The sequence below is a fragment of the Schistocerca serialis genome, chromosome 5 (genome assembly GCF_023864345.2).
Source record: "Schistocerca serialis cubense isolate TAMUIC-IGC-003099 chromosome 5, iqSchSeri2.2, whole genome shotgun sequence".
Lineage (NCBI taxonomy): Eukaryota > Metazoa > Arthropoda > Insecta > Orthoptera > Acrididae > Schistocerca > Schistocerca serialis.
The window spans coordinates 170,830,486-170,856,161 of NC_064642.1; the positions used below are offsets into that span (position 1 = coordinate 170,830,486).

The following is a 25,676-nucleotide window of genomic DNA, read 5'->3' on the forward strand; positions in this document are numbered from 1 at the left end:
ACAACTGCGGAATTATGTAAAGTGCTATAGATGTGCGATTTTCTCAGACTGAATTGGTAATAAAAGTTAGACAGTGTTTTTTTTTGTTCAAACATACCCTTTAAAAAAATTGCCTCTTGACATTAACAGATTAAAAATAGGACAGCGTAGAATGTCTGTGATGTTTGTTGTAGGATTCATGTGCTAGTAATTTTCGAGATATCGTATTTTGAAAATTGCCCAAGCCGACACTTGTAGAATACCTGCCGTCGCACACAAAAGCATAGTAGTATATAGATAGATATATTTCACTTAGTGATGGTTGCCCAAAACAGAATTACACTTACACTGATCAGCCAGAATGCTATGACAACCGAACTAGTCGGACACACGCACGGTCCATTTAGTATCAATGAGTGAGCTGTCCTCGTATAGAATGGGGAATGCTGTCCTCGTGTAGAATGGGGAAGGACGGCGACCTGAGTTTGGCCGAGGACAGATTGTGTTGGCCACGAGGCTCTTCACTAGCTTCTCAGAAACTGCACGACTTGTCGGGTGTTCGAGGAGTACTGTGGTGACTGTTTTAAGCAAGTAGTGAAACCGATGTGAAAGCACGTCCAGACGTCGTGGGGTTGGGCTGCGATCCCTCATTATAGAGGTCGTACGTCATCAGCTGGGCAGACTGGTAAAACAAGTAGGCGCCGAACTGTGGCGGAACTAACATCAGACTTTAATGCCGGGTGGTGTACAAATGTGTCTGAATACACGGAGCACCGAATACTCCTAACGATGTGTCTCCGCTGCCGACGATCCATGCATGTGCCAACTTTAACACTACCACATCAGCAACTACGACTAAATTGGCCACGTGACCATTGGCAATGAAAGTTGGCGCAGTGTAAGAACTTCTCATGGTCTGATGAATCTCCTGTTCCCCTCGAGGAAAAAAAATCAACTCTCTCAGAAATCAAATACCCCCAGGAACAAAGCATGCCCCAGAAATTTTATCCCTAAATATCTCTTTTAGCTCTTACATGTATGCTATGCAGATTTAATATCTTATGTAATGTTCACTATGGCTGGTGAACCCTTGTTTTTTGGTCACAGGATAAGTGACTTCAGCCTATAAATTTCTAGATAATGGTGTGACAACATCTTGCAGGTAGGGTGGCTCACTGCGCTTGGAAAGCAGGGTTAACTCGTAAAAGAAGTGCGAATACGTCAAGATGTTTTGATTAAAATGCCTTTGAAGCTACTTGATAAATCGAAAGCTAGTTCCCTTCTTTTACGTTCCTAACTCTGCTCAGAACACATTCCCCTTCGTAAGTGCTATGATAGGAGCATTTGTAATTGTGATTTCCCACTTTTACTCTATCGTAATTCTGACACTAGACCGCCACAGCCTGGCAACAGATGTAAATTCTTGATGACTCGGGCGACTCCTGTCCTTCGAACCATGTTACTTATGGTATATCATGGCAAATAATATAATTTTCGCAAAACAGTGATAACATGTATTTGTCTACTTTCCTACAAAAGTTGAACCGATTTATTCAATTTTAAACACAAGAGCGGTACGCGAAAAAACAACTGACAGAAAACCTGTTTTTTGGACGTGAAATTCGAATGAAGGTTTAAATTTTACCGTAAGAATGAATTTTTTGTCGCTACACGCTTGCAGTTCACATAAGAACGAATTTACCAGCTACATTCAGCTTGACGTTAAACCATCGTGTTTCGAGAACGGAATAATGTTATTGGATTAAGAAATTTTGTTTTGGCTTTATTCGTTTATCTCTCTTCGTGCAAATTTCGAACGGATTCGTGCAAGTTTAAAGTACAGAAGTAGCGCGCTACAAACTCCTCGCCAAAAACGGGCTTTTTCCACGTAAAGTCCCAACGAAGAAAGATTTTTTTCAAACAATTTTAATTTCTTTTAGACCAAGGTCCGATAATCTGGTAATCTGAACCATCAGTCTTTCTCCAGTGCGGAGCTATTTAAGGGGGACTGTTTTTGCACGTAAGATCCGTACAGGGATGTACGTCTTTGCCCGTAAAATCCGAACGGTGCACCTACAAATGGTGGCATTAGTTGAGCATTAATTTACTCCCAATTAACATCTTTTTCAACGGGAATTAATTGATTCGAACAATTTGCCTAGGCGTCACCTACTGTTTGTCGTTCTAACCTTGTTTAATACTCTGTGACATAGCTGCAGTAAGATACATGTTACTTGTCACGAAACTGAAGTAGATACTTCCTGTGAGTTGTTAGTATGGGCAAAGATCATTGTTAGCAACCGGAATAAAATAATGATTGGATCGTTTTACCGACCTCCCAATTCAGATGATAGAGTTCCTGATAGGTTGAAAGAAAACTTGAGTTTGATTTCAAACACGCAACAGGCTCATACGATAATAGTTGGTGATGACTTTAATTTACCCTCGATATGTTGGCGAAAATACATGTCTAATTCCGGAGGTATACATAACAAATCATCCAAAATTGTGCGAAACGCATCCTATGAAAATTATTTCGAGCAGTTAGTTCATGAGCCCACGCGATTAGTAAACGTTTGTGAAAACATACTTGACCTCTTAGCAACATATAATCCTGAGTTAATAACGAGCATTAAAACCGATTCTGGGATTAGTGAACACAGGGTTGTCATAGCGAGACTGAATATTGTAATCCCTAAATACTCGAAAAATAAGCGAAAAATATACCTACTCAAAAAAGCAGATAAAAATTCTCTTGACGCCTTCCAAATTAATAATATAAGTGTAGACCGGATGTGGCTTGAATTCAAAGAAATAGTATCGGCAGGAATTGAGAGATTTCTACCAAATTAATTAACAAACGACGGAGCTGATCCTCCTTGGTACACAAAACGGGTTAGAACACTGTTGTAGAAACAACGAAACAAAAATGCCAAATTCATACAGACGTAAAATCCCCAAGATTGGCGATCTTTTACATGAGCTCGAAATTTAGAGCGGAATTCAATGCTACATGCTTATAACAGTTTCCACAACGAAACTTTGTCTCGAAACCTGGCAGTAAATCCAAAGAGATTCTGGTCGTATGTGAAGTATGTTAGCGGCAAGAAACAATCAATGCCTTCTCTGCGCGATAGCGATGGAGATACTATCGAAGACAGTGCTGTAGAAGCCTAGTTACTAAACACAGCCTAGACGAAGTAAATATTCCAGAATTCGAATCGAGAATAGCTCCCAACATGAGTAACGTAGAAGTAAATATCCTCGAAGTAGTGAAGCAACTTAAATCACTTAATAAAAGCAAGTCTTCTGGTCCAGGCTATATACAAATTAGGTTCCTTGCGGAGCATGCGGATGCCATAGCTCCATACTTAAGAATCATATACAACCGTCCGCTAACGAAAAAATGGTTCACATGGCTCTGAGCACTATGGGACTTAACTTCTGAGGTCATCAGTCCCTAGAACTTAGAACTACTTAAACCTAACTAACCTAAGGACAGCACACACATCCATGCCCGAGGTAGGATTCGAACCTACGATCGTAGCGGTCGCGCAGTTCCAGATTGTAGCGCCTAGAACCGCTCGGGATCGACGAAAGATCCGTACCCAGAGACTGGAAAGTTGCACAGGTCACACCAATATTCAAGAAAGGTAGTAGGAGTAATCCATTACATTACAGGTCCATATCCTTAAGGTCGATATGCAACAGGATTTAGGAGCATAAATTGTGTTCTAACATTATGAATTACCTCAAAGAAAACTGTCTGTTAACACATAGTCAACATGGGTTTAGAAAACATCGTTCCTGTGAAACACAACTAGCTCTTTATTCACATGAATCTTGAGTGCTATTGACAAGGGATTTCAGATCGATTCTGTATTTATGAATTTCCGGAAAGCTTTTGACACCGTTCCACACAAGCGGCGCATAGTGAAATTGCGTGCTTATGGAATATCGTCTCAGTTATGTGACTGGATATGTAATTTCCCGTCAGAGAGATCACAGTTCGTAGTAATTGACGGAAAGTCATCGAGTAAAACAGAAGTGATTTCTGGCGTTCCCCAAGGTAGTGTTACAGGCCCATTGCTTTTCATTATCTATGTAAACGATTTGGGAGACTACCTGAGCAGCCGTCTTCGGTTGTTTGCAGATGACGCTGTCGTTTATCGACTAATAAAGTCATCAGAAGATCAAAAAAACTGCAAAACGATTTAGAAAAGATATCTGAATGGTGCTAAAAGTGGCAATTGACCCGAAATAACGAAAAGTGTAAGGTTATCCACATGAGTGCTAAAAGGAACTCGTTAAAATTCGATTACACGATAAATCAATCTAATCTAAAAGCCGTAAGTTCAATTAAATAACTCGGTATTACAATTACGAACAACTTAAATTGGAAAGAACACATAGAAAATGTCGTGTGGAAGGCTAACCAAAGACTACGTTTTATTGGCAGGACACTTAGTAAATGTAACAGATCTAAAAAGGAGACAGCCTATACTACGCTTGTCCGTCCTCTTTTAGAATGCTGCGCGGTGTGGGATCCTTACTAGATAGGACTGGCAGAGTACATCGAAAAAGTTCATAGAAAGGCAGCACGTTTTGTATTATCGCGAAGTATGGGAGAGACTGTCACAGAAATGATAAAGGATATGGGCTGAACATCATTAAATCATAGGCGTTTATCGTTGCGACGGAATCATCTCACGAAATTCCAATCGCCAACTTTCTACTCAGAATGCGAAAATATTTTGTTGACATCGACCTACATATGGAGGAATGATCACCACTATTAAGTAAGGGAAACCAGAGCTCGTACGGGAAGATATAGGTTCATTCTTTCCGCACTCTATACGAGATTGGAATAATAGAGAATTGTGAAGGTGGTTCGATGAACCCTCTGCCCGGCACTGAAACGTGATTTGCAGAGTATCCATGTAGATGTAGATGCACCTAAATGGGAGGCTGAAATGTATACCGCCCATAAGATGACACGAACAGAAGTGTTCCGCGAATTGTCAGAATAGTAACTCGGGTGTTGGGACTGTTTGTCGCATTCACATAACGCGTCCGTTACAGACTACCCTCTGCCCCAGTGTCACCGTGAAGCAGTGCAGTGCGCCGACGCTTGGTCGACTGTTGGCGGTACCATTAATTATGTAGCGCTTGGGAAGTTAGAGGACAACAGGGCGCGGTAAAGCCAAAGCTGCGCTGCATTTCCTCTGGCCACGGCAGTGTGGCTGCGAGGTTCGTTAAGCGTGCAGACGCGAGCGGCGAGCGGTCATGCGGTTCAGTCCGCTGGGTCCTCGACGGCTTGCTTGTACCAGTATTGTTCTAGAGACGGTCGCAGATGTTATCCAGTTGTCTCTCGTAGTGGCGGCAGGTTTCTATCGCCTTACGAGTTACCATAGCAACCATGGGCTACTCATGCATACTCCACTTCCTACTTCCTTTGAAAATGTACAAGCCACAAAATTCCTTGGATTGTATGTGCAACACGCTCTAACACGTAACAAGCATGCGCAATATCTGGATTGCTAATTAAATTTCATTTGCTACTGCACGAAAATTCTTTTCAAGTAGACAGAAAATAAGATGTCAAAGATAGCGTACTTTGCCCACACAAATTCGCTGCTGCGATATGTGTCATTCTCTGGGAAGAGTCATATGATCTCAAAATCAATTTTAAAACACAAAAATAAATTTAAAATCAAAGCCTCTTACAAGCTTTTGTATAGAAACCTAAATATTTTTCGAGTTCCTTGTTTGAATATTCTAGAAGTAATGTTGATCACCAGGAGAAAGTTAGATGGAAGAAAAACATTCAGCGCACAAAAAACACGCTCACAATATTGACGCAAAACGGGTTTCTATATAAAGAGCAAAGGCTTATTCTGAATTACCACACAGTATAAAGAAAAAAAAGATGAAAAAGACCATGAAAAATTTTAAATTACAGTGAAGAGCATACCCTTAAGAAAAATACTTCAACCATGTAAAGGATTTCCTAGCAATTCAATGATAAGAAATTAAATTTCAGGTAATTTAAGCTTAAACACAGTGGAAAATTGTTGAACAAAATAGAAATCATGTCTTCAGTAATATCCGACACAGGTTTTGTTTTCCTTGCAAATACACACATCAAAAAAAGTTTAGCAACACCTCGGTTCAGAGAGTTTCGGAACCTGTACAGAAAATTGTATTAGAGATCAACATAAAAACCATTTCCGCCCTTTTTATTGCTCATTGCACACATTGCATGTTGTACCACCAGACAATGAGATCTTTTGCAGTGGTGATCTAGATTGCTGTACACACCGGTATCTCTAACACCCGGTAGCACATCCTCTTGCATTGATATTGATGCATGTCGCTATTCGTCGTGGTGTACTGTCCACAAGTACATCAAGGCACTGTTGGTCCACATTGTCCCACTCCTCAACGGCGGTTCGGCGTAGATCCCTTAGAGTGGGTCGCATCGTCCATAAACAGCCCTTTTCAGTCTGTACCAGGCATGATCGATAGGGTTAACGTCAGGAGATCATGCTGGCCACTATATTCAAGCGATGTCTTTATCCTGAAGGAGGTCATTCACAATATGTGCGCGAATTGTCATCCATGAAGATGAGTGCCTTGCCAATATGCTTCCAATACGGTTGCACTATCGGTCGGAGGATGGCATTCACGTATTGTACAGCCGTTACGGCGCCTTCCATGACCACCAGCGGCGTACGTCGGCCCCACATAACGCCACCCCAAAACAGCAGGGAGCCTCCAACTTGTTGCACTCGCTGTACAGCGTGTCTAAGGCTTTCAGGCTGACCGGGTTGCCTCAAATGTCGCCAACAATTGTCTGGTTGAAGACATACGCGACACTCATCGGTGAAGAGAAGGTGACACTAATCCTGAGCAGTCCGTTCGGCATGTTGTTGGGCCCATCTCTACCGCGCTGCATGGTGTCTTGGTTGCAAAGATGGACCTCGCCAGGGACGTCGGGAGTGAAGTTGCGCATCATGCAGCCAGCTGCGCACGGTTTGAGTAGTAACACGTCGTCCTGTGGCTGCAAGAAAAGCATTCAACATGGTGGCGTTGCTTTCAGGGCACCTCCCAGCCATAATCCGTAGGTAGCGTTCATCCACTGCAGTAGCAGCTGTTGGACGGCATGAGCGAGGCATGTCATCGACAGTTCCTGTCTCTCTGTATCTCCTCCATGTCCGAACAACATCGCTTTGGTTTACTCCTAGACGCCTGGACACTTCCAAATGGTTCAAATGGCTTTGAGCACTATGGGACTTTACTGCTGAGGTCATGAGTCCCCTAGAAGTTAGAACTACTTAAACCTAACTAACCTAAGGACATCACACATATCCATGCCCGGGGCAGGATTCGAACCTGCGACTGTAACGGTCGCGCGTTTCCAGACTGAAGCGCCTAGAACTGCTCGGCCTCAGCGACCGGCAAATGACGTCATCAATCCTATGTTGAGGAAATAACGCCATTCCCCTTGACGATCTGCTCGCAAACCTTGGAGAGCGGTTGGTGGAAGCTGACGTGGTGCAACACATCTCCCTGGGCATTCCAGACATGCTCTTTGACATTCAAATCGGGAGAGTGAGCAGACCACGCCATGGGTTCAGTATATTCCGTTCCCAAGAGGACATCAACCACCTGTGCTCTACGCAGTCGTGCATTATCGTCCGTCAATTCGAAATCTGGGCCCACAGCATCTCGCAACAACCGTACGTAAGGTCCCACGACCTCGTCACGATACGTGACAGCTGTTAAACCATGCCGGTTGACCTTTAGAATTTCGTGAAGAAGTGTTCGTGTGGTTACCATACACACCAACAGCGATCCTTCTCGATATCGATCTCTTTCCACGATGTTTGGGTCCCAAAATCGAGTTCCACGTTGCCTCCGTCGAGAATCACTCCCCCGATCAAATGGGGACTCATCTTTGAAAAGAACATTGGCCCAGCGTTCGACCGTCGAGGTGGCATGCCGACGACTCCACGCTAGACGTTCCATTGTGTGAAGATGCATCAGAGGTACACAAACAGCTGGTCTCCAACAGTAAACGCCTCTCTGCCGAAGCCTTCTGTACACCGTTCGCCTCGGTGCAACACGTCTAGTGGCTGCTGCGAGGTCAGATGCCGGCTGTCACGCAGTAATAAGACGATACCATCGTGCCCTTAGATCTAAATAACGCCCCTCTGTTTCTGATGTCACAAATGGTCAGCCCTGTCCTGGTCTTCGGGATGCAATTTCGACCTCTATAAACTGTCGCCACATCCGAGAAAACAGAACGATATACATTAAGCCATCAGGCCACATTATAACCCTAAGACTATTATTGTAATTTAATATGCTTTTACCTAAATAACAGAAAACCCAGACTCCATGTTGTCACGTATACTAGACCCCAACAGAACAAAGATTCTGTTATAGGAAAAGCTCCTACTAAAATCTAGTGTAGTTTCCCAATAAAGTACGAGGGTAACTCCAAAAGAAATGCACACTATTTTTGTAAAAATACAGTTTTTATTCTGCATGTGTGAAAGTTTTACAGTGGGTAGATTCATCCTTCCCGTTTGTTTTCAAACTTAGTTCCTGTTCCCGTGAGTGGCACCGTCTCAGCATGTCTTCAAGATGGCTGCTATACTTGACGTTCGTCAGAAGCAACATGCTGTCATAGAATTCCTGTGCTGTGAAAACGAGGCAGTGGGGAACATCCACAAGAGATTGAAAAAGGTATATGGAGATGCAGCTGTCTTTCGCAGCACAGTTAGTCGGTGGGCAATCAGGTTACGTGACGAAAGCTGGCACGCCAATATTGAGGATTGTCCTTCCAGCGGCAGACCTCGTACTGCACACACTCCAGACAATGTGCAGAGAGTAAAAGAATTGGTGACTGCTGACAGACGCATCACAGTGAACGAATTGTGACGCTACGTTGGGATAGGGGAAGGAAGTGTTTGCAGAATACTGAAAGTGTTGCCGTTAAAAAAGGTGCACGGCTACATGTCAATCAAAAAACCATGGAAGCGATCAAAAAACTGGACAACACTGAAACACCCACCATACAGTCCTGACCTGGCTCCATGTGACTATCATCTCGTTGGGAAACTGAGAGACTCTCTTCAAGGAACAAGGTTTGAAGACGATGACTCCCTTGTGCACGCTGCCAAACAGTGGCTCCAACAGGTTGGTCCACAATTTTACCTTGTGGGTATACAGGCTCTGGTTTCAAGATGGCGTAAGGCAGTTGAGAGGGATGGAAATTATGTGGAGAAACGAAAACATTGTTCCTAAAGGATGTATCTACACACTGTAAAACTTTCAAACATGTAGAATAAAAGATGGATTTAAAAAAAATTGTGTGCATTTCTTTTGGAGTGTCCCTCGTACATCATGGGAGGATAGTCCTGTTAATAGGAAAGGCTAATCAATAGAGCTACCCGTTTTGCTGGATTTTACCGTGTGTTGTGTCTAATGGACAAGTAAATCAGACTATTCAGTTCTTTCCCTAGGATTTTACCCAGAAGTTAAATAGAAACGCAATATGAATAATATTATACTGAAGCTGGGACAACTCAGTTCCAGGTTTATTTAGTGGTTCAAAACATGTACTAATGGTCTCCAGCCAATCCTTGGTAATGAAAAAATGAAGTACTGGAAAAGTAGAAGTATGAATTTTGCCACCTTTCTTCCAGCTGCTTAATTTGGTTCATCAAATTAATATTACTCCACGTAAACGATATAGGTGCAGATACTGGAATTTCTTCTTGACTACTACACCTTTATACATTACGTTTATAAAAGAGAAAAAGCCTAGTAGATAAAGAAGTTAAAAAAAATTGGCCAGGGTGATCTATAGAAAAGCATTTACAATAATAAACAACCTCAGTGCTAAAATCCTTAGGTAGTGAAGCATATACTTTTTATACTGATCATTTCATTTCAAGAAACCCCTTTCTAACTGGAATTTATTTTCAAAAGCTATTATTCTATGAACAGTTCTCTGTATAGTGATTTACCAGATTGTAATAACTTGGTTACACTCTGATTGAATTTTACTTAAGCAAACACTTACTATAAAACTTTTCAATTGCTAAGAAAACACAAAAACAGTTCGAATGGTATCTCATTAAGTTAGCTTTGCACTTAGTAAGTTTGTAAAATAGGATATTCGGATTCATCAAACACTAGAAAGGAACCCTATATGGGTGTTGATTAGGATGAGATAACGGGGTGAATCACTTTCTTTAAAGTTCAAAAAAGATTATTAGACACAGTTTAAATGAACGGTTTACGCTGTACAGAATTAAATTTACTATAAAAATCTTATCTGGTGGCTGTGGGCTTGGGTATGGCGAACAATTATGGCGGCTTCGCTACCCACAGTACGGCCTGCACGTCTCTTGCTGTATGGGCTCAATTTCTCTTCTTGGCGTCAGTCAATTCTACTTGCGGTAGCTCAACAACTCCCAGCTACGCAGTAAGCCATTTTCAGTCTCCATCCGTGGCATTTTGTGCGAATATTCGGCAAAGCTTCTCCTGCTCCACAAATGTGTTGCCTTAGTTTGCTTGTCGTACTGCAGTAGATCTCACGATGCACGCATCTCGATATAAGAGCACACATCTGGCTACGGCATATACACTTAATTGGACTACAAATTCTGACAGTATTGTTAATGCTGAACACTTCCAATTGCATTCAAGTAAACGTAAAACTTGTCTAAGGCAGACAAAATTTTAACAAACGGCGGCTCCAAAGAGTGGCATTTTCAGTTCTGAAGCTATAATAGTTCCTCGTAATGATTTATTGTGGAAATCTTGTCAGAGGAACGAGTGCTAGAAGTAAACAATAGTCATTGAAATGTTAAGCCAATGACGTTAGCAATATTTCACAGTTGGCAGAGAGGAGGATGGTTTCGATATCCATAACTAAGATTTCTTATCAATTAAAACTTTGACTTATTGTTGGGAGTATCCATTACTCTACTTACTGACGTGAATCTTTTAACTATTGCACTACATAGCTCTGCATGTAAGTCTTGGTATTTCTCCACCGTCTCAGGTTCATTTAGAGTGTCAGGTTTTATACTGAAGTTAGTGGATAGTTCTTCATTTTAAATTAGAGAAAAGGAAAAAGAACTGTATAACACAAAATGTATTCGAGAAAGTTTCTTCCTGCATTATGAAGAACTACAGAAGTATTTCACTTGAGAAGGAAACGTAGGTTCTTTCAAAATGTAAAGAAATAGTTTGTAAAGACAACCAAAATATTCAGCATAATACTGAGACATTTTTGTTTGGTAATAATTCTTTTTCACACTGTTCGAACTGACCCGGTTTTCTTTATTTCATTCTGTTCATTTTGGGGCAAACATTACTGCTGACTATCTTCACGTGATGACAAATTTCTAATCTAATGAGGTTCGGTCTCTCTTTTGCAGGTCTTCTGCAGCCGCCCAACGGTGAGTCCACGAATATGTTTTGCTTTTACTATATTCTTCAAATTATCGATTGTATCAGTTCATTTTTATATTTTCAGTTATTGTTGTACAGTAACAAAAATTCTGTAATACAGTTAAATATGATTTGAATTGAGATTAAATTTAACTGTTATTACAATAAATAATTGGAAATTCCAGAGAATCAGTTTGCGCATTCGTTAGGTATATACACGAAAATTAATAGAGTTAGAGTACACATTAATACTCTGCTTATCAGTGACAGTCTAATCATCATGTGTAGCGTTTCTTGTTGCTTTCTACTAGCTCCTTATCCTGAAGAAATTGAATGAATGAATTCCTTTCTGAGCTCAATAACGTATCTTTGATCTAAACAGATAAAGTAACAAGTAGTCCTTAGCTCCGAAGGTAGCTAGAATGCTCATTATCTTCCTATGTTATTTATTATTAACATTCCAGCCTTAATACTTTACAACATAAGGCACTTTTTGGATGAGCTCTACAGTAAGTTTCAAGGCAAGTACACATAAGCAAATCACCTATTAAAACAGATTTAAATCTGTGATTACTAATACCGGCGAGTCTTTGACTGAGGTGAGACTTATAAATTAACCCAATTTGCATTCAATTAGTGACGACGAAAAGTTCTCGCCTGCAATCGGAGTTGTTCTTTAATTACAGAGATAAGGGACGCCGGGCCCTCGCGCGACTTCATCCAATCGCCGAGGCCCATCTTGAGTCAGCAATCAGCGAACTTCTTAAATCTTTCGGCAGACAATAATCCAGAAAAGAGAAGAAAACTTGGAGCGCGCGCTCTAATTGAAGTATTTCCGCCATTTCTGTCATCTAGTTTTAGAGATAACGCTTAGCCTTAATCCAGCGCTTTGAAGCCACAGGCAGAAAGGTCTTGTTACACTCTCGCTGAGACATAATGACTGTCCCCGCGAAAACAAGAGTTCTTCCGTTTGCTGTCTCTCTCTCTCTCCCTCTCTGTTTCCCCATGTTCTCTTGCTCACGCGTTCTTAATACGTAAGTAAATGTTCTCGTGGTCCAACTAAATTTCCTCTCGGCCCCAGTAATTGAGGCACTGAGGACCCAAAGCACAGATATGAAATTTTCAGGAAAATAGATATTTGCAAAAACTAATTTCTAACTAAACCATCAATCTTGCAGATATGAATCGTTCTTAACCAAGACTCAATATCCTACATTTCCTGTAAAAAATAATGCACCCACTTTGTGTTATGAAATTTTAATTAAGATTTGGGATTATTATTATTATTAAAGTTAACCCACAAAATATTCATGAGTAAGGTATCGGCAATAACGCCTTTTTGACTGTTGTGCAGTTAGTAATTATTGTGAAACTAGAATCAAAATCTAAAGAACAGATATTAAAATCACCTCACATACAATTATGACCTTCCCAATGCTTTATCGTCCTTGTTGTCAACACTGTCATTAAGCACATTCTCTGGCTTGAAGTTTGGATAATACTATCACTTCAGGCATAAAATCTAATAGCTTTGTTAAGTCTATGTTTTTTCAGTTTGATGTAGTAATAGTATTAAGTCTTGTGCCTTAAGGTTTATATGTGTCTTTTGCAGACTTATTGGACTGCTAGTTTATGCAAAGCATCTACAAACCGTGGAGCAGTGGCAAATTGTGGTCTCTGAAGGCGTGATTTGAAGAAAACGATGGCCTATCACTACTCCATTGTAGAATATGGTACTTTAAACAACAGTTCACGGAAACCTGCTGAAAATTTCATCATTGCAAAATTTCAAAAGTGTACATTGCAACCATGAACAACAGCTTTTGTTTTGGTAGGGAGGTCAATAAAACACTCTTTAAAGTTCTGAAATACCCAGCGTTCATTTTACAGACTAGAATGCTGAAACCATGGAACGTAATGCTATGGTGGAGCATTCCTTTATGATCTTCCTGCTTTTATGAAGATAGACATCTGTGCAGCCAGTGAGCGTTATTACAGCAATGACAATTTGTGCTTTGGGTCGTAATGGAAGTGAATATCAGAGAATTCCCAAATCCGAAATATCATGCCGACCCAGTGAAGACGCTGGATAAAAAGCCAGGAGAAAGTAGAATTGTCGTCAAGCCCTGTCATATCTCTACAATTTTTCACCACGGTACCCCATTTTCCCTCATTACATATTAATTATTAGTTGATGACTAGGAATATATTTTACCAGCCTCTCTGTTCTTTTAGTCAATTTGTGCAATAAATTTATTTTCTCCGCCAGATTAATTGAGTACGTTTTTTATGTAAAGATTCTTTCAAGGCTCTTTCTCCCCAAATCGACACAGTGCCACTTCTTTACTTATATGATCTACACATATAATCTTCAGCATTCTCCTGTCACCACGTATCGTAAAAACTATATCCTTCTTGCATATATTGTTCGTCTGCCTGTTTATAACGCCACTGTCATACCATAAAAAATAATTAAAAATCAAAATAAATAAAATACAGTACCTACAACTGAAATTTACGTTCAATATCAACTTCTTCCCCTTCTTCCTAAACTATCGCCGGCCGTAGTGGCCGCACGGTTCTAGGCGCTGCAGTCTGGAACCGCGAGACCGCTGCGGTCCCAGATTCGAATCCTGCCTCGGGCATGGATGTGTGTGATGTCCTTAGGTTAGTTTGGTTTAACTGGTTCTAAGTTCTAGGGGACTAATGACCTCAGAAGTTGAGTCCCATAGTGCTCAGAGCCATTTGAGCCTAAACTATCTTGCTGCTACAGTCTATGTATATTTTATATTCTCAATACTCTTCCCGCCACCAAAACTGTTCCACTAGTTACTCATTTACTAATATAATTTCCCCTGAATGGGCTGAATGATAATTCAACTACACTCCATTATTTACGTTTTATTTTTACTGGTCTTCACGTTAAAAAATGTTTTAAAGACGTAGTTCATTTCGTTTAAATGATATCCGGGTTCTTTACCATATACGACAGAATTACGAAACCTCTCTACACTTTACAGCTGCAGTTTTTATTTCTTCTCTCTAATTTCCTTTCAGTTTTTCCCCTACTGTTGGTTTACTGCTGGCTGTATATTCAGACTGAATAATATCGAAGATGTTCTACAATCCTGTCTTACTCCGTACTCGATATTTGTCTGTTTTTCATGGCTTTCGATTCCCAGGTTCGATGTCCAATTCCTGTAGAACTTGTCGAACACAATTCGCTCCCTTTGTTTTATATTAACATCAACGATTCGATTATTAGGAAATTCCTTTGCTTAACCTGTAAATACTATAAATGAAAACTTGTGTTCGAACAAGTCATTAGTGCGTCGACGAAACGCAACGCATCCCAAATGCGCATCGTATAACCCAATACTATACCAATAAAATTTGAAGACATGCATACAGCGAACGTACGTACGAATTTGAAACATGGCTGAAAGTACGAACTTCCAGCATCCTGGAGTAGCCTGGGTCAGCAACTTCTGTCAAACAATAGAACGAAAAACCAATCCAAGTTGCAAATTATTACTTTTTATTCTGGCCCAGACACATTTTCAGTTCATGATAACAAAGTCGAGTTATCTGTATGCACTGTAAACGCTTGCTGCCTAGTTTTGACATCTTTGGAAATACCATTTTCGACTTTGTTATGATGATCTGAAAATGGTTAAAATGGCTCTGAGCACACTGGGACTTAACATCTGAGGTCATTAGTCCCCTAGAAGTTAGAACTACTTAAACCTAACTAACCTAAGGACATCACACACATCCATGCCAGAGGCAGCATTCGAACCTGCGACAGTAGCGGTCGTGCGGATCCAGACTGACGCGCCTACAACCGCTCGGCCACTGAGGCCGGCTCTGAAAATGGTTCTCGGCCAGAAACTAGTTATCGAATGAATAAAAAGTAGTAAGTGGCAACTTGGAGACACTTAAAGTAGTAAAGCAGTTTTGCTATTTTGGGAGCAAAATAACTGATGATGGTCGAAGTAGAGAGGATATAAAATGTAGACTGGCAATGGGAAGGAAAGCGTTTCTGAAGAAGAGAAATTTGTTAACATCGAATATAGATTCAAATGTCGGGAAGTCATTTCTAAGTGTGGCCATGTATGGAAGTGAAACAGTCGGCCGAAGTGGCCGTGCGGTTAAAGGCGCTGCAGTCTGGAACCGCAAGACCGCTACGGTCGCAGGTTCGAATCCTGCCTCGGGCATGGATGTTTGTGATGTCCTTAGGTTAGTTAGGTTTAACTAGTTCTAAGTTCTAGGGGACTAATGACCTCAGCAGTTGAGTCCCATAGTGCTCAGAGCCATTTGAACCATTTGAAGTGAAACATGGACGATAAATAGTTTGGACCAGAAGAGAATAGAAGATTTCGAAATGTGGTGCTACAGAAGAATGCTGAGGATTAGATGGGTAGATCACATAACTAATGAGGAGGTAATGAATAGGAATGGGGAGAAGAGAAGTTTGTGGCACAACTTGACTAGAAGAAGGGATCGGTTAGTAGGACATGTTCTGAGGCATCAAGGGATCACCAATTAGGATTGGAGGGCAGCGTGGAAGGTAAAAATCGTAGAGGGAGACCAAGAGATGAATACACTGAGCAGGTTCAAAAGGATGTAGGTTGCAGTAGGTACTGGGAGATGAAGAATCTTGCACAGGATAGAGTAGCAGGGAGAGCTGCATCAAACCAGTCTCAGGACTGAAGACCACAACAACAACATTACTACCAGAAGTAGTATTCAAAATACGCCGATATTACACGGCCCAGTCACATTAATGTAACCACCTCGTGTGTTCGAAGTCCACGTTCAATAACCAATAACAGAGGGCAAGTGGCAGCACTGGCAGTGGAGGGTATATAAAGCGTGAGGATAGGGGGTTAGGCGGGGCGACTCATAAAACAGTACGGTCGCAGTCGTATTGTGAAAACGGAGCGATTTATCCGACGTCGAAAACGGAATGGATTTCAGGCTACGGCTAGAAACAGTACCGAAAAGGCCAAGTGAAAACTGCATACCACCGTAGGTAAAGTATACTGTGCATGGCAAAATGGCACAATCCGAAAGCGTAGCCGAGTCAACAGTGGTGCTCCTTGGGCCGTAGATAAGAAGGGTGAACGGCGGCTGTGGACAAATTAACGGACGCATAGACGCGCAGCTTTTGAGCAACTGACCGACCAGAGGAACCGAGAGCCTAAGAACACTGTGTCCTCTACTACCGTTCAGCGGCCGTTTCTGTGTATGGACCTTCGCAACGGGCGCCTGGTTCAAGCGCCCATGCTGACTGCTGTTCATCAGCGACGAAGGCTGCAATTCGCACGTCAGTAACACAACTGGTCGTCCACTGAGTGCCGACAGGTGGCCTTTACAAATGAATCACTTTTCATACTCCATTGGACTGAGAGCAAACACCTTGCAACAATCGTCGGATGGTTCCAGGCCGGAAGATGAAGCCTAATGGTCTGGGGAATGTTTTCGTGGCATACACTCGGTGATCCGTCATCCTGGAAGGCACAGTGGATCAACACAAATTTTCATCCATCCCCTTGTACCATGTGCACCCCAACATGCAATGTGTTTTTTCCTAGCCGCGATGGCATCTACCAGCAGAACAATGCAACATGTAACACAGATTGTGCTGTACATGCCTGGTTCGAAGAGCACCAGGATGAGATTACTGTACCGTCTGACCATCAAACTCCCCATATTTAAACCTGATCGAGAATCTGTGGGACAATCTTGATCGGCTGTTTGCGCCACGGATCCTGAACCGAGAAATCCAGTCCAGCTGGCCATAGCGCTGGTGTCGACTTGACTCGACATCCTTGTCGGTGCCTCGCACATCTCGCAGCTGTTTGCGCTGCAAAAGGTGGTTTTTCAAGCCACTGGCAGGTGGTCACATTAATGCGACTGTGTTTTTATGGTGATATCGAAGATGTCCACAAGATGTATAAGACATTCTGTTCGCCTTGTTTCCCTAAGGGGTAGAAGTCTGGGTGGAATATGTTGGCCAGCAAGATACTTCCTGAGACATATTCAACGATATTCTGCTTGACATGTGACTATCTGCTTGCCGTTGAGTTTCTTCACCCAAAAGAAGAGGTACTCCAGTAGCTGCTGTGGTGGCAGTTTGGGGATCTCATACTTTCACCCGTCAATTGACCCCAGCTGTATGTCTGAGAGAAACCCAGGATGTACACTGGTCCCACAGTATATCGTGTAAAGCAGCGAACATAAAGGTACCACATGTGTAGCATATACAGGGTGGTCCATTGATAGCGACGGGGCCAAATATCTCACGAAATAAGCATCAAACGAAAAAACTGCAAAGAACGAAACTCGTTTATCTTGAAGGGGGAAACCAGATGGCGCTACTGTTGGCCCTCTAGATGGCACTGTCATAGGTCAAACGGATATCAACTGCGTTTTTTTTTAAAATAGAAACATCCATTTCTTTATTACATATTCGTGAAGTACGTAAAGCAATATGAATGTTTAGTTGGACCACATTTTTCGCTATGTGATAGATGGTGCTGTAATAGTCACAAACGTATAAGCACTTGGTATTACGTAGCATTCCGCCAGTGCGGACGGAATTTGCTTCGTGATACATCACCCGTGTTAAAATGGACCTTTAACCAATTGCGGAACAGGTCGATATCGTGTTCATGGATGGCTATTGTGATCAATATGTACAACAGGCGTGTGCTATGTATGCTGCTCGGTATCCTGGACGACATCATCCAAGTGTCCGGACCGTTCGCCGGATAGTTCGTTATTTAAGGAAACAGGAAGTGTTCAGCCACATGTGAAACGTCAACCACGACCTGAACAAATGATGATGTCCAAGTAGGTGTTTTAGCTGCTGTCGTGGCTAATCCGCCCATCAGTAGCAGACAAATTGCGCGAGAATCGGGACTCTCAAAAACGTCGGTGTTGAGAATGCTACATCAACATCGATTACACCCGTACCATATTTCTGTGCACCAGGAATTGCATGGCGACGACATTGCGCGTCGTGTACAGTTCTGCCACTGGGCACAAGAGAAATTACGGGACCATGACAGATTTTTGCATGCGTTCTATTTAGCGACCAAGCGCCATTCACTAACAGCGGTAACCTAACCCGTCATAATATGCACTATTCGGCAAAGGAAAATCCACGACGGCTGTGACAAGTGGAACATCAGGGACCTTCGCGGGTTAATGTATGGTGCGGCATTATTGGAGGAAGGATAATTGGCCCCCATTTTATCGATGGCAATCCAAATGGTGCACTGTATGCTGATTTGCTACGTAACGTTTTACCGATGTTACAACAAGATGTTTCACTGCATGACAGAATGGCGATGTACTTCCAACACGATGGATATCCGGCACATAGCTCGCGTGCGGTTGAAGCGATATTGAATAGCATATTTAATGATAGGTGGATTGGTCGTCGAAGTACCATACCATGGCCCGCACGTTCACCGAATCTGACGTCCCTAGATTTCTTTCTGTGGGGAAAGCTAAGGATATTTGCTATCGTGATCCACGGACAACGCCTGACAATATGCCTCATCGCATTGTCAGTGCATGTGCGAACATTACGGAAGGCGAACTAGTCGCTGTTGAGAAGAATGTCGTTACACGTATTTCCAAATGAATTGAGGTTGACGAACATCATTTTGAGCATTTGCTGCATTAATGTGGTATTTACAGGTAATCACGCTGTAAGAGCATGTGTGCTCTGAAATGATAATTTCGCGAAGGTACATGTATCACAGTGGAACAATGGAAATAAAATGTTCAAACGTACCTACGTTCTGTATTTTAATTTAAAAAATCTATCTGGTACCAACTGTTCGTCTAAAATTGTGATGCATATGTTTGTGACTATTACAGCGCCATCTGTCACAAATCGAAAAATGTGGTCCAACTAAAACATTCGTTTTTATTTACGTACTACGTGAATATGTAATAAAAATTGGGGTTCCTATTTTAAAAAACGCAGTTGATGTCCGTTTGACCTATGGCCAACTAGGGTGCCATCTGGTTTCCCCCTTCACGCTAGACAAGTTTCGTTCTTTGTAGAGTTTTCGTTTGACGCTTATTTCGTGAGATATTTGGCCCGGTCACGATCAATGGACCACCCTGTCTACCACACTCGCTCATTTTGAAGCTCCGCTCACCTCTTCGTGTTACAAATACGTGAGTTTTGAAGGCAGATCAGGCATTGGCGATTGTGGCTTATTTTCGACATCGTGACTTTTTTCTTTATTCTTGGTATTGGTGAATCTCTTTCACGTCAGTGTCATTTTCTAGGATGTAACAGACACACAAACCTCATTTGGGGATCGGATTAAAATTTTAATATTCTCAAAAATGTTCCTGTAATACTGGGAAAGATACTGCGCAACAGAATTAAACGATCACTCTTTCTAATCCTCGTAATTACGGCTCAGAAGTCTGGAATTTGGTTCAAAGGTATTTACAACTTTCTTTGCAGTGGTGCAAAAGCTTGACGCCCAGCGACGTCACTCAAGGGGCTCGAGGACGCTTCAAGCAGCTGGGTGTCGACTGATGACAAGAAAAACCCAAAGCTCAGATGTTCACGTGATTTGCAAGGTGGCTTAATAGTGTAACATTGGCACTAAATTTGACCTCAGTTCTGTCGATTGCCATCGTGGACGTGCGAGACGATGGGAAGGTCGTCACACCCACTTTTACCCACATTTGACCTCTTCTTTCGATGCCTCTGCAATGGATGTCAGAACGGTGACACCAACTTAGAATTCATGTGGTGTTCTTATGGATGGCCGAGGAGGGGATATGAGGCTCACCCTAAGAAGCGACACGAAGAGGCCTCAGGGGAGGGACGAAGTGCGTCAATGAAACCACAGCTTGCCTTTGGACGATGATTGAAGCATATTTCGCGTTGGTAAACGATGGTTCTCTGTGTGATGAGCAAAAGGGCGACATTCTTTGACGCTGCTGACAGTCTCAGACTTTTCAGTCCCTCTCTAAGAACATTTTGGGGCTGCGTTCCCATTGAACGTGATCGTACCCGTTCGGAGTGCAGCACGACGGCAACTTTTGCTCTCGAGTACAGGTTCGAACCATTAGGGAGAGTCCAAGACGTTTCAAAGGAATTATAACGTGACTGGAAGCGGCAAAGGCTGCTCATGCTTTTTCAGCTCTCTAGTTTCACGGCCTCCAGTGCAGTGATCACAGAGGGATGCGATATAGACACATATGCGAATATTCGTACAACGACAAAAGGTAACTCTAAGACGCCCCAGTTTGGTAATATTTTTGGTGACACCCGCCAATGTTTATTAAGAATTTTAAAAATGCGTCTTTACAGAGGAAACCTACAAAGTCACCCTAGATTCCAGCAGTCAGGCAACTGGCATCGTAGTGGTGTCAAGTGGTTTTCTGTCTGTAGTTACCTAGGGTTACTTAGCATGTTTTCTCTATAAAGTTACATTTTAAAAATAAATGTGGGCATGTACCACCAAGGTATTGTCCAACTGGGGGTCTTAAAGGGACCTTTTGTCGTAGTATTCAGGCGTGTGTCAATCTCTCATGCCTCTGTGGTTTAAGACGATCCCTTGGACCGCTAATTAGGCGGCAATCATCACCCCAAGGAAAGGAGTTGTGTCATTGACGCCTTCTACGCCACTGTGTGAGGCATTTTTGTGTCGATTCTGAGAAATATTTTCCGCGGCCATCTATAAAGAACTGTGTGATTTCAGTGCTTGGTGTCGCCGTTATTACTTCCATCGCAGAGGCGTCGAAAGAAGGTGTCACATGTCGCTTAAGACTTGATGTGACGGCCTTCCCATAGTGTAACACGTCCGGGGTGGCGTTGGGCACAATTACGGTGAAATCGTAACCCACTTCGCACGTCACATGAACTTCTGAGCTCTAGCCTATTTTCGCATGTGTCGACACTTCTCTGATTGAAGCGCCTGGTCTGCCCCGTTAGCTGAATGGTCAGCGCGTTGGAATGACACGAACGGGGGCACTGCCACTTGGCGGCCGAAGTTCCCGCCTGGGAACTCCCGGCCACTGACGCCCCATACGCTCATTTCCATTTTCCATGTTTGAAGCGCCGTCGAGCCCTAGAGTGACGTTGCAGGGTGCAACGCTTTTTCACTTTCACAGTCGAAAGTCGTAGGCACCTCTGAGCCAAGTTTTCAAACATAAGCGTCGCAATGGGAGGACATTAAAAATTTTCCTAAAAGTGATCCTTCAATTTTGTTGCGCAATGTGAGTGTTTGTTTTACTGTATGAGTGTAAATGAGTAGCAATAAGGGAAAAGTTTCTCAAAACAATTACTAACTAATTTCACACTCAGAAATCATACCGCTTTGCGCCTGTATGATCATACACAGAAGCTGCCTCTGCTCGCGCCCGCCGCAGTCAACTTCCATTGATGTAGACGTTAGCGCCCACCGTTAGACGTGCCACACACAATCGGGAGGAGACATTGCGTTCATGGCCTTTAATGGGTTGTAACTGAGACACATCGCAGAAGATAATGGTCCTCGATTGATGATGAATGTTCACGTGAGCACAGAGTTTGCGTTCATACCGCCTTTTTGAAGTGCCAAGTGCACGAACTGGACCACAGAAGACAGCAGTGCATTAAAGGCCTGAGCGATTAAGAGGAACTGTCGGGACAGTTGATAGGAGGACGGAGCTGATGTGGAAGAAATAGGTAATCCAGCAATCCCGTCACAATTTGGCAGACAATAAATGCAAGTCAAAAAAGGATAGTCCATCCAAGTTACTGAATTTTGTAAGAGGTATACAACTGGCAGTTTATTAGACATGTTACCAAAAATTTGAGGAATGTCTGACTTCGTCAGATTTCCAGAACATTATCATCGTAACAGTACCCAAGGAATACATCTGCAAACGAATATGAATGCTGTTGGGCGATTTCTCTGGAAAGCCACGCTAGTGAAATGGTGAGCAGAATAACATGCAGAATAACACAAAAAATTAGGTCTTACTGGATGAAGATTATTTAGGTCCCGCAAAAGAAGAGAAAATTCAACGTAGAAGCAACTGCTCAAATTGTTCAAATGGCTCTGAGCACTATGGGACTTAACATCTGAAGTCATCAGTCCCCTAGAACTTAGAACTACTTAAACCTAATGAACCTACGAACATCACACACATCCATGCCCGAGGCAGGATTCCAACCTGTGACCGTAGAGGTCGCGCGGTTCCCGGCTGAAGCGCCTAGAACCGCTCTGCCACACCGGCCAACCAGAAGCAACTGCGCTTCATATTGGCGGGAAGTTTGAAGAAGGAGCTTTCAGAGGTATTTGAAACCTGGGCGACTTTGGGATGTTCATCTATGGAGTCATAAAGGTATACATACTTCAGGGTATGGTGCAGTCGTAGGATCAGCCATTTCTTAGTTTCAGTTTTCGGCAAAGATTATTGGTGGCCACCTACTTGGACCATCTGTTTCGCCACTACGTATTAATGAACACATGTAAGGCGAAGTCTTGCAGAAACTGCCTTTCTTACTCGGTAAGGTGCACTGAGCAATACGGCAATATCCTGATACATCCTGGAGCTCCAGCTCACTTCCGTATCATTGTTCATCAGCAGCTCAACATTTTCCTCAGCTGGTGGAAAGAGCTAGATAGCCTGTCCACTCGTAAACTGAATCTCCTCCCTGCCGGCGAGGAGTGCTTCGCAGCAATACAAAGTCGTACCCGAAGATGACCCACAACGAAAGTCAAAACCGGCAACCTTAATACACTTAGAAAGTTACATATACAGTGCTTTTTTCATTATAATTTCATACAGTAGTAACACTTCCGCCAACGTAACGCTTGTTCCTCTCAGTAGTCCAGTACTATATACTTCCATGTGACAGAAATTGTGGATTTGCTTTAACGGAGATTTCTAGTAGCGATACTGTACTGATAATAAAATGGTAGATGTAGCTTCGCCCTGTCCTTAAACCCATCATCCGTTAAGTATAATTCAAATCCTTACTCAAAACCAGTCAACAGAATTTTACAGTTTAGAGTAAACGCTAGAGAAAACGTTTCTTTAGAAACTTTTGCCTGATGTTTCCGCTTCATCCCACATTCTCCGAAAAGTGAGCGAGACACTGGAGCGCATCGCAGTTAATACCGCTGCAAGCTCGCCCGGCTTAGGGCGTACTTGTGCTAATGAGGAGCACGGAATTTAGCTGCGTTTTGCTCAAACACCCAAGTCCGTCCTCTAGCTGCGCGCACTGTGGATGAGCGAGTACTCCACTTACTTTCGTGCAGACTCGCCTTCCTCGTATACAAGCCGCGGGCTGTTTAGCGCTGCCGAGCCCCTTTTGAGATAATTTAACCTTCAAAGAGATGTTGCTCCCAGAGTGCGGAGTTCGGCCGACGCACATGTGCCGTGCTGAATTTAGATGCTAACTAAGACTATGTAAATTCCTTTCACGGCACGTGGCTCATTAAGTAAATTGTTGATCACAAAGCGGCACGCTGCGAAGCGATCAGAGACGTTGACTACGAGAAACTCCCGTATATGGGACGCAAGTAAGAAATGTGATGACACAGCATCTGTGCAACATTGCAACTTCTAGACAATACTTTCACATGTTTATGAATGTTATACTTTGTTAATGGAGTGCTCATTACAGATTGTAGTAGGCGACGGAGCTATGTAATAGCCTAGTCACAGAAACAGCAGGGTAAATATTTCAGTGTGTGGCAGAGGGTGCCTTCCACAATCAATTGTGTGTCCTGCGCTCGATCCCGGAACCTTGTCGACCGGAAACACTGGTCTTATCCTCTGAGCTAGCAATGTAGGAGATTTTTCATACATTCTCTTTATCACTACCTCCTCCTGCTCTTATAAGATTACCTGTGATCGGTATAGGTTCAGGTTCGATGCATAGATTTAGTCTATCAGAAAGATCACAGTCACCATTGATGCTCTGCCACTACACTCTAAAGCCGTCGGCACACGGACCGTGCATCCGAACATTGAGCGTTGAGCGTGCCGAGTTTCTGACGTCATAGCGTGGAACAGAACGTTTGGGAGTCTTTCCGAACGAGCAGAGCAGTATCTGGTATGTCAGATATTCTGAGCGTGCGTTTGAGCGTTGGCCAATCAGATGGCACAACGCCACCTACGTCACACGCACGCCGTCTCCCTTCAGTACAGACTTGTGAGGCGTCATATTGGCATTAATTTCAAGCCTATATGTATATATGCCGTTCCTGAGCACCAACAAATTAAGAATCACTGGAAAACCCATTGTTAGCTGTGTGATTCGTTCCAATAAAATAATGAGAAACATCATATTCGTGGCAAAAGAATTATTGTAACTTGCGTATTATGAGAGTAGGCTATATGAAGGCAGCGACACACTGAAGATCGACCTAAAATGCAATGTTCTCGGTACAATGTGTTGTTTCAACTACTAACATATCTACGATTAAGGTTTTCAGCAAGGGGTAACATAATGTGATTAGATTCAACGGGTGTGTTGTTGATTTAGCGTAATGAGTAGCGTCGCTGTCCTCTCATGAATAACTTAGTAGGGTGGGGGTTCGCGTCTTGACATTTCCAGATTTGTTTTTCCCTAACATTCTCGTTTTTATTAGGTTCTGATACTTTATTATTAGTTTAATATGAGTATATACCAATATAAATTCACCTTTTTTTTTGAAAGGTGACTTTGATTGGCTTAATCTACTTGTATAAAGATAGTTTGCTCCTTTTTCTTTTACGCTTCGTAATTTACATGTTGCAAAGACTCTGCTACAGGGTAGGAACAGTGATCAAGCAAACTGACCTTGGGGGTTTTACTAAAATGTGCGAATGATGAAATAATGTTCATCTTATGCGGAGAAGTATTCCAAATTTATACCACACTGTTTGTAATGTAACTTTTATAAGCCTGTGTCCTTATTAATTGGACATGGTTCTTTCCTTTCCGTGGAGGATGGAGGAAATGTGCGTTTTAATAGAGCCAACTTGGGAACTTTACGCGCACCCGTTAAGTAAAAGGTGTGATTTACGAACTAGAAACATTCCTCAACTGCCGCTGGAGTGCGTTGCGATGGCGTGTACCACGTTAGGGCCCACGTACCACATGCACAAGTCACATCGTTCCTGAGCGTTCAGCAGCACGTTGAAATTGGAGCGCTCAACGTTAACGTTCGACAGCACGGTTCGTGTGCCGACGG

The 25,676-nt window shown here is 42.6% G+C and overlaps 1 protein-coding gene across 1 annotated transcript in view; it reads left to right on the plus strand.

The window, feature by feature from the left end:
* The window catches only part of LOC126481823 (uncharacterized), a 528,043-nt gene that overhangs the window by 431,919 nt on the left and 70,448 nt on the right, over positions 1 to 25,676 (plus strand). The window contains exon 5 of the mRNA XM_050105782.1: positions 11,442 to 11,462. Within this exon, the coding sequence (XP_049961739.1) occupies positions 11,442 to 11,462 (21 nt within the window). The remainder of the gene's footprint in view (positions 1 to 11,441; positions 11,463 to 25,676) is intronic.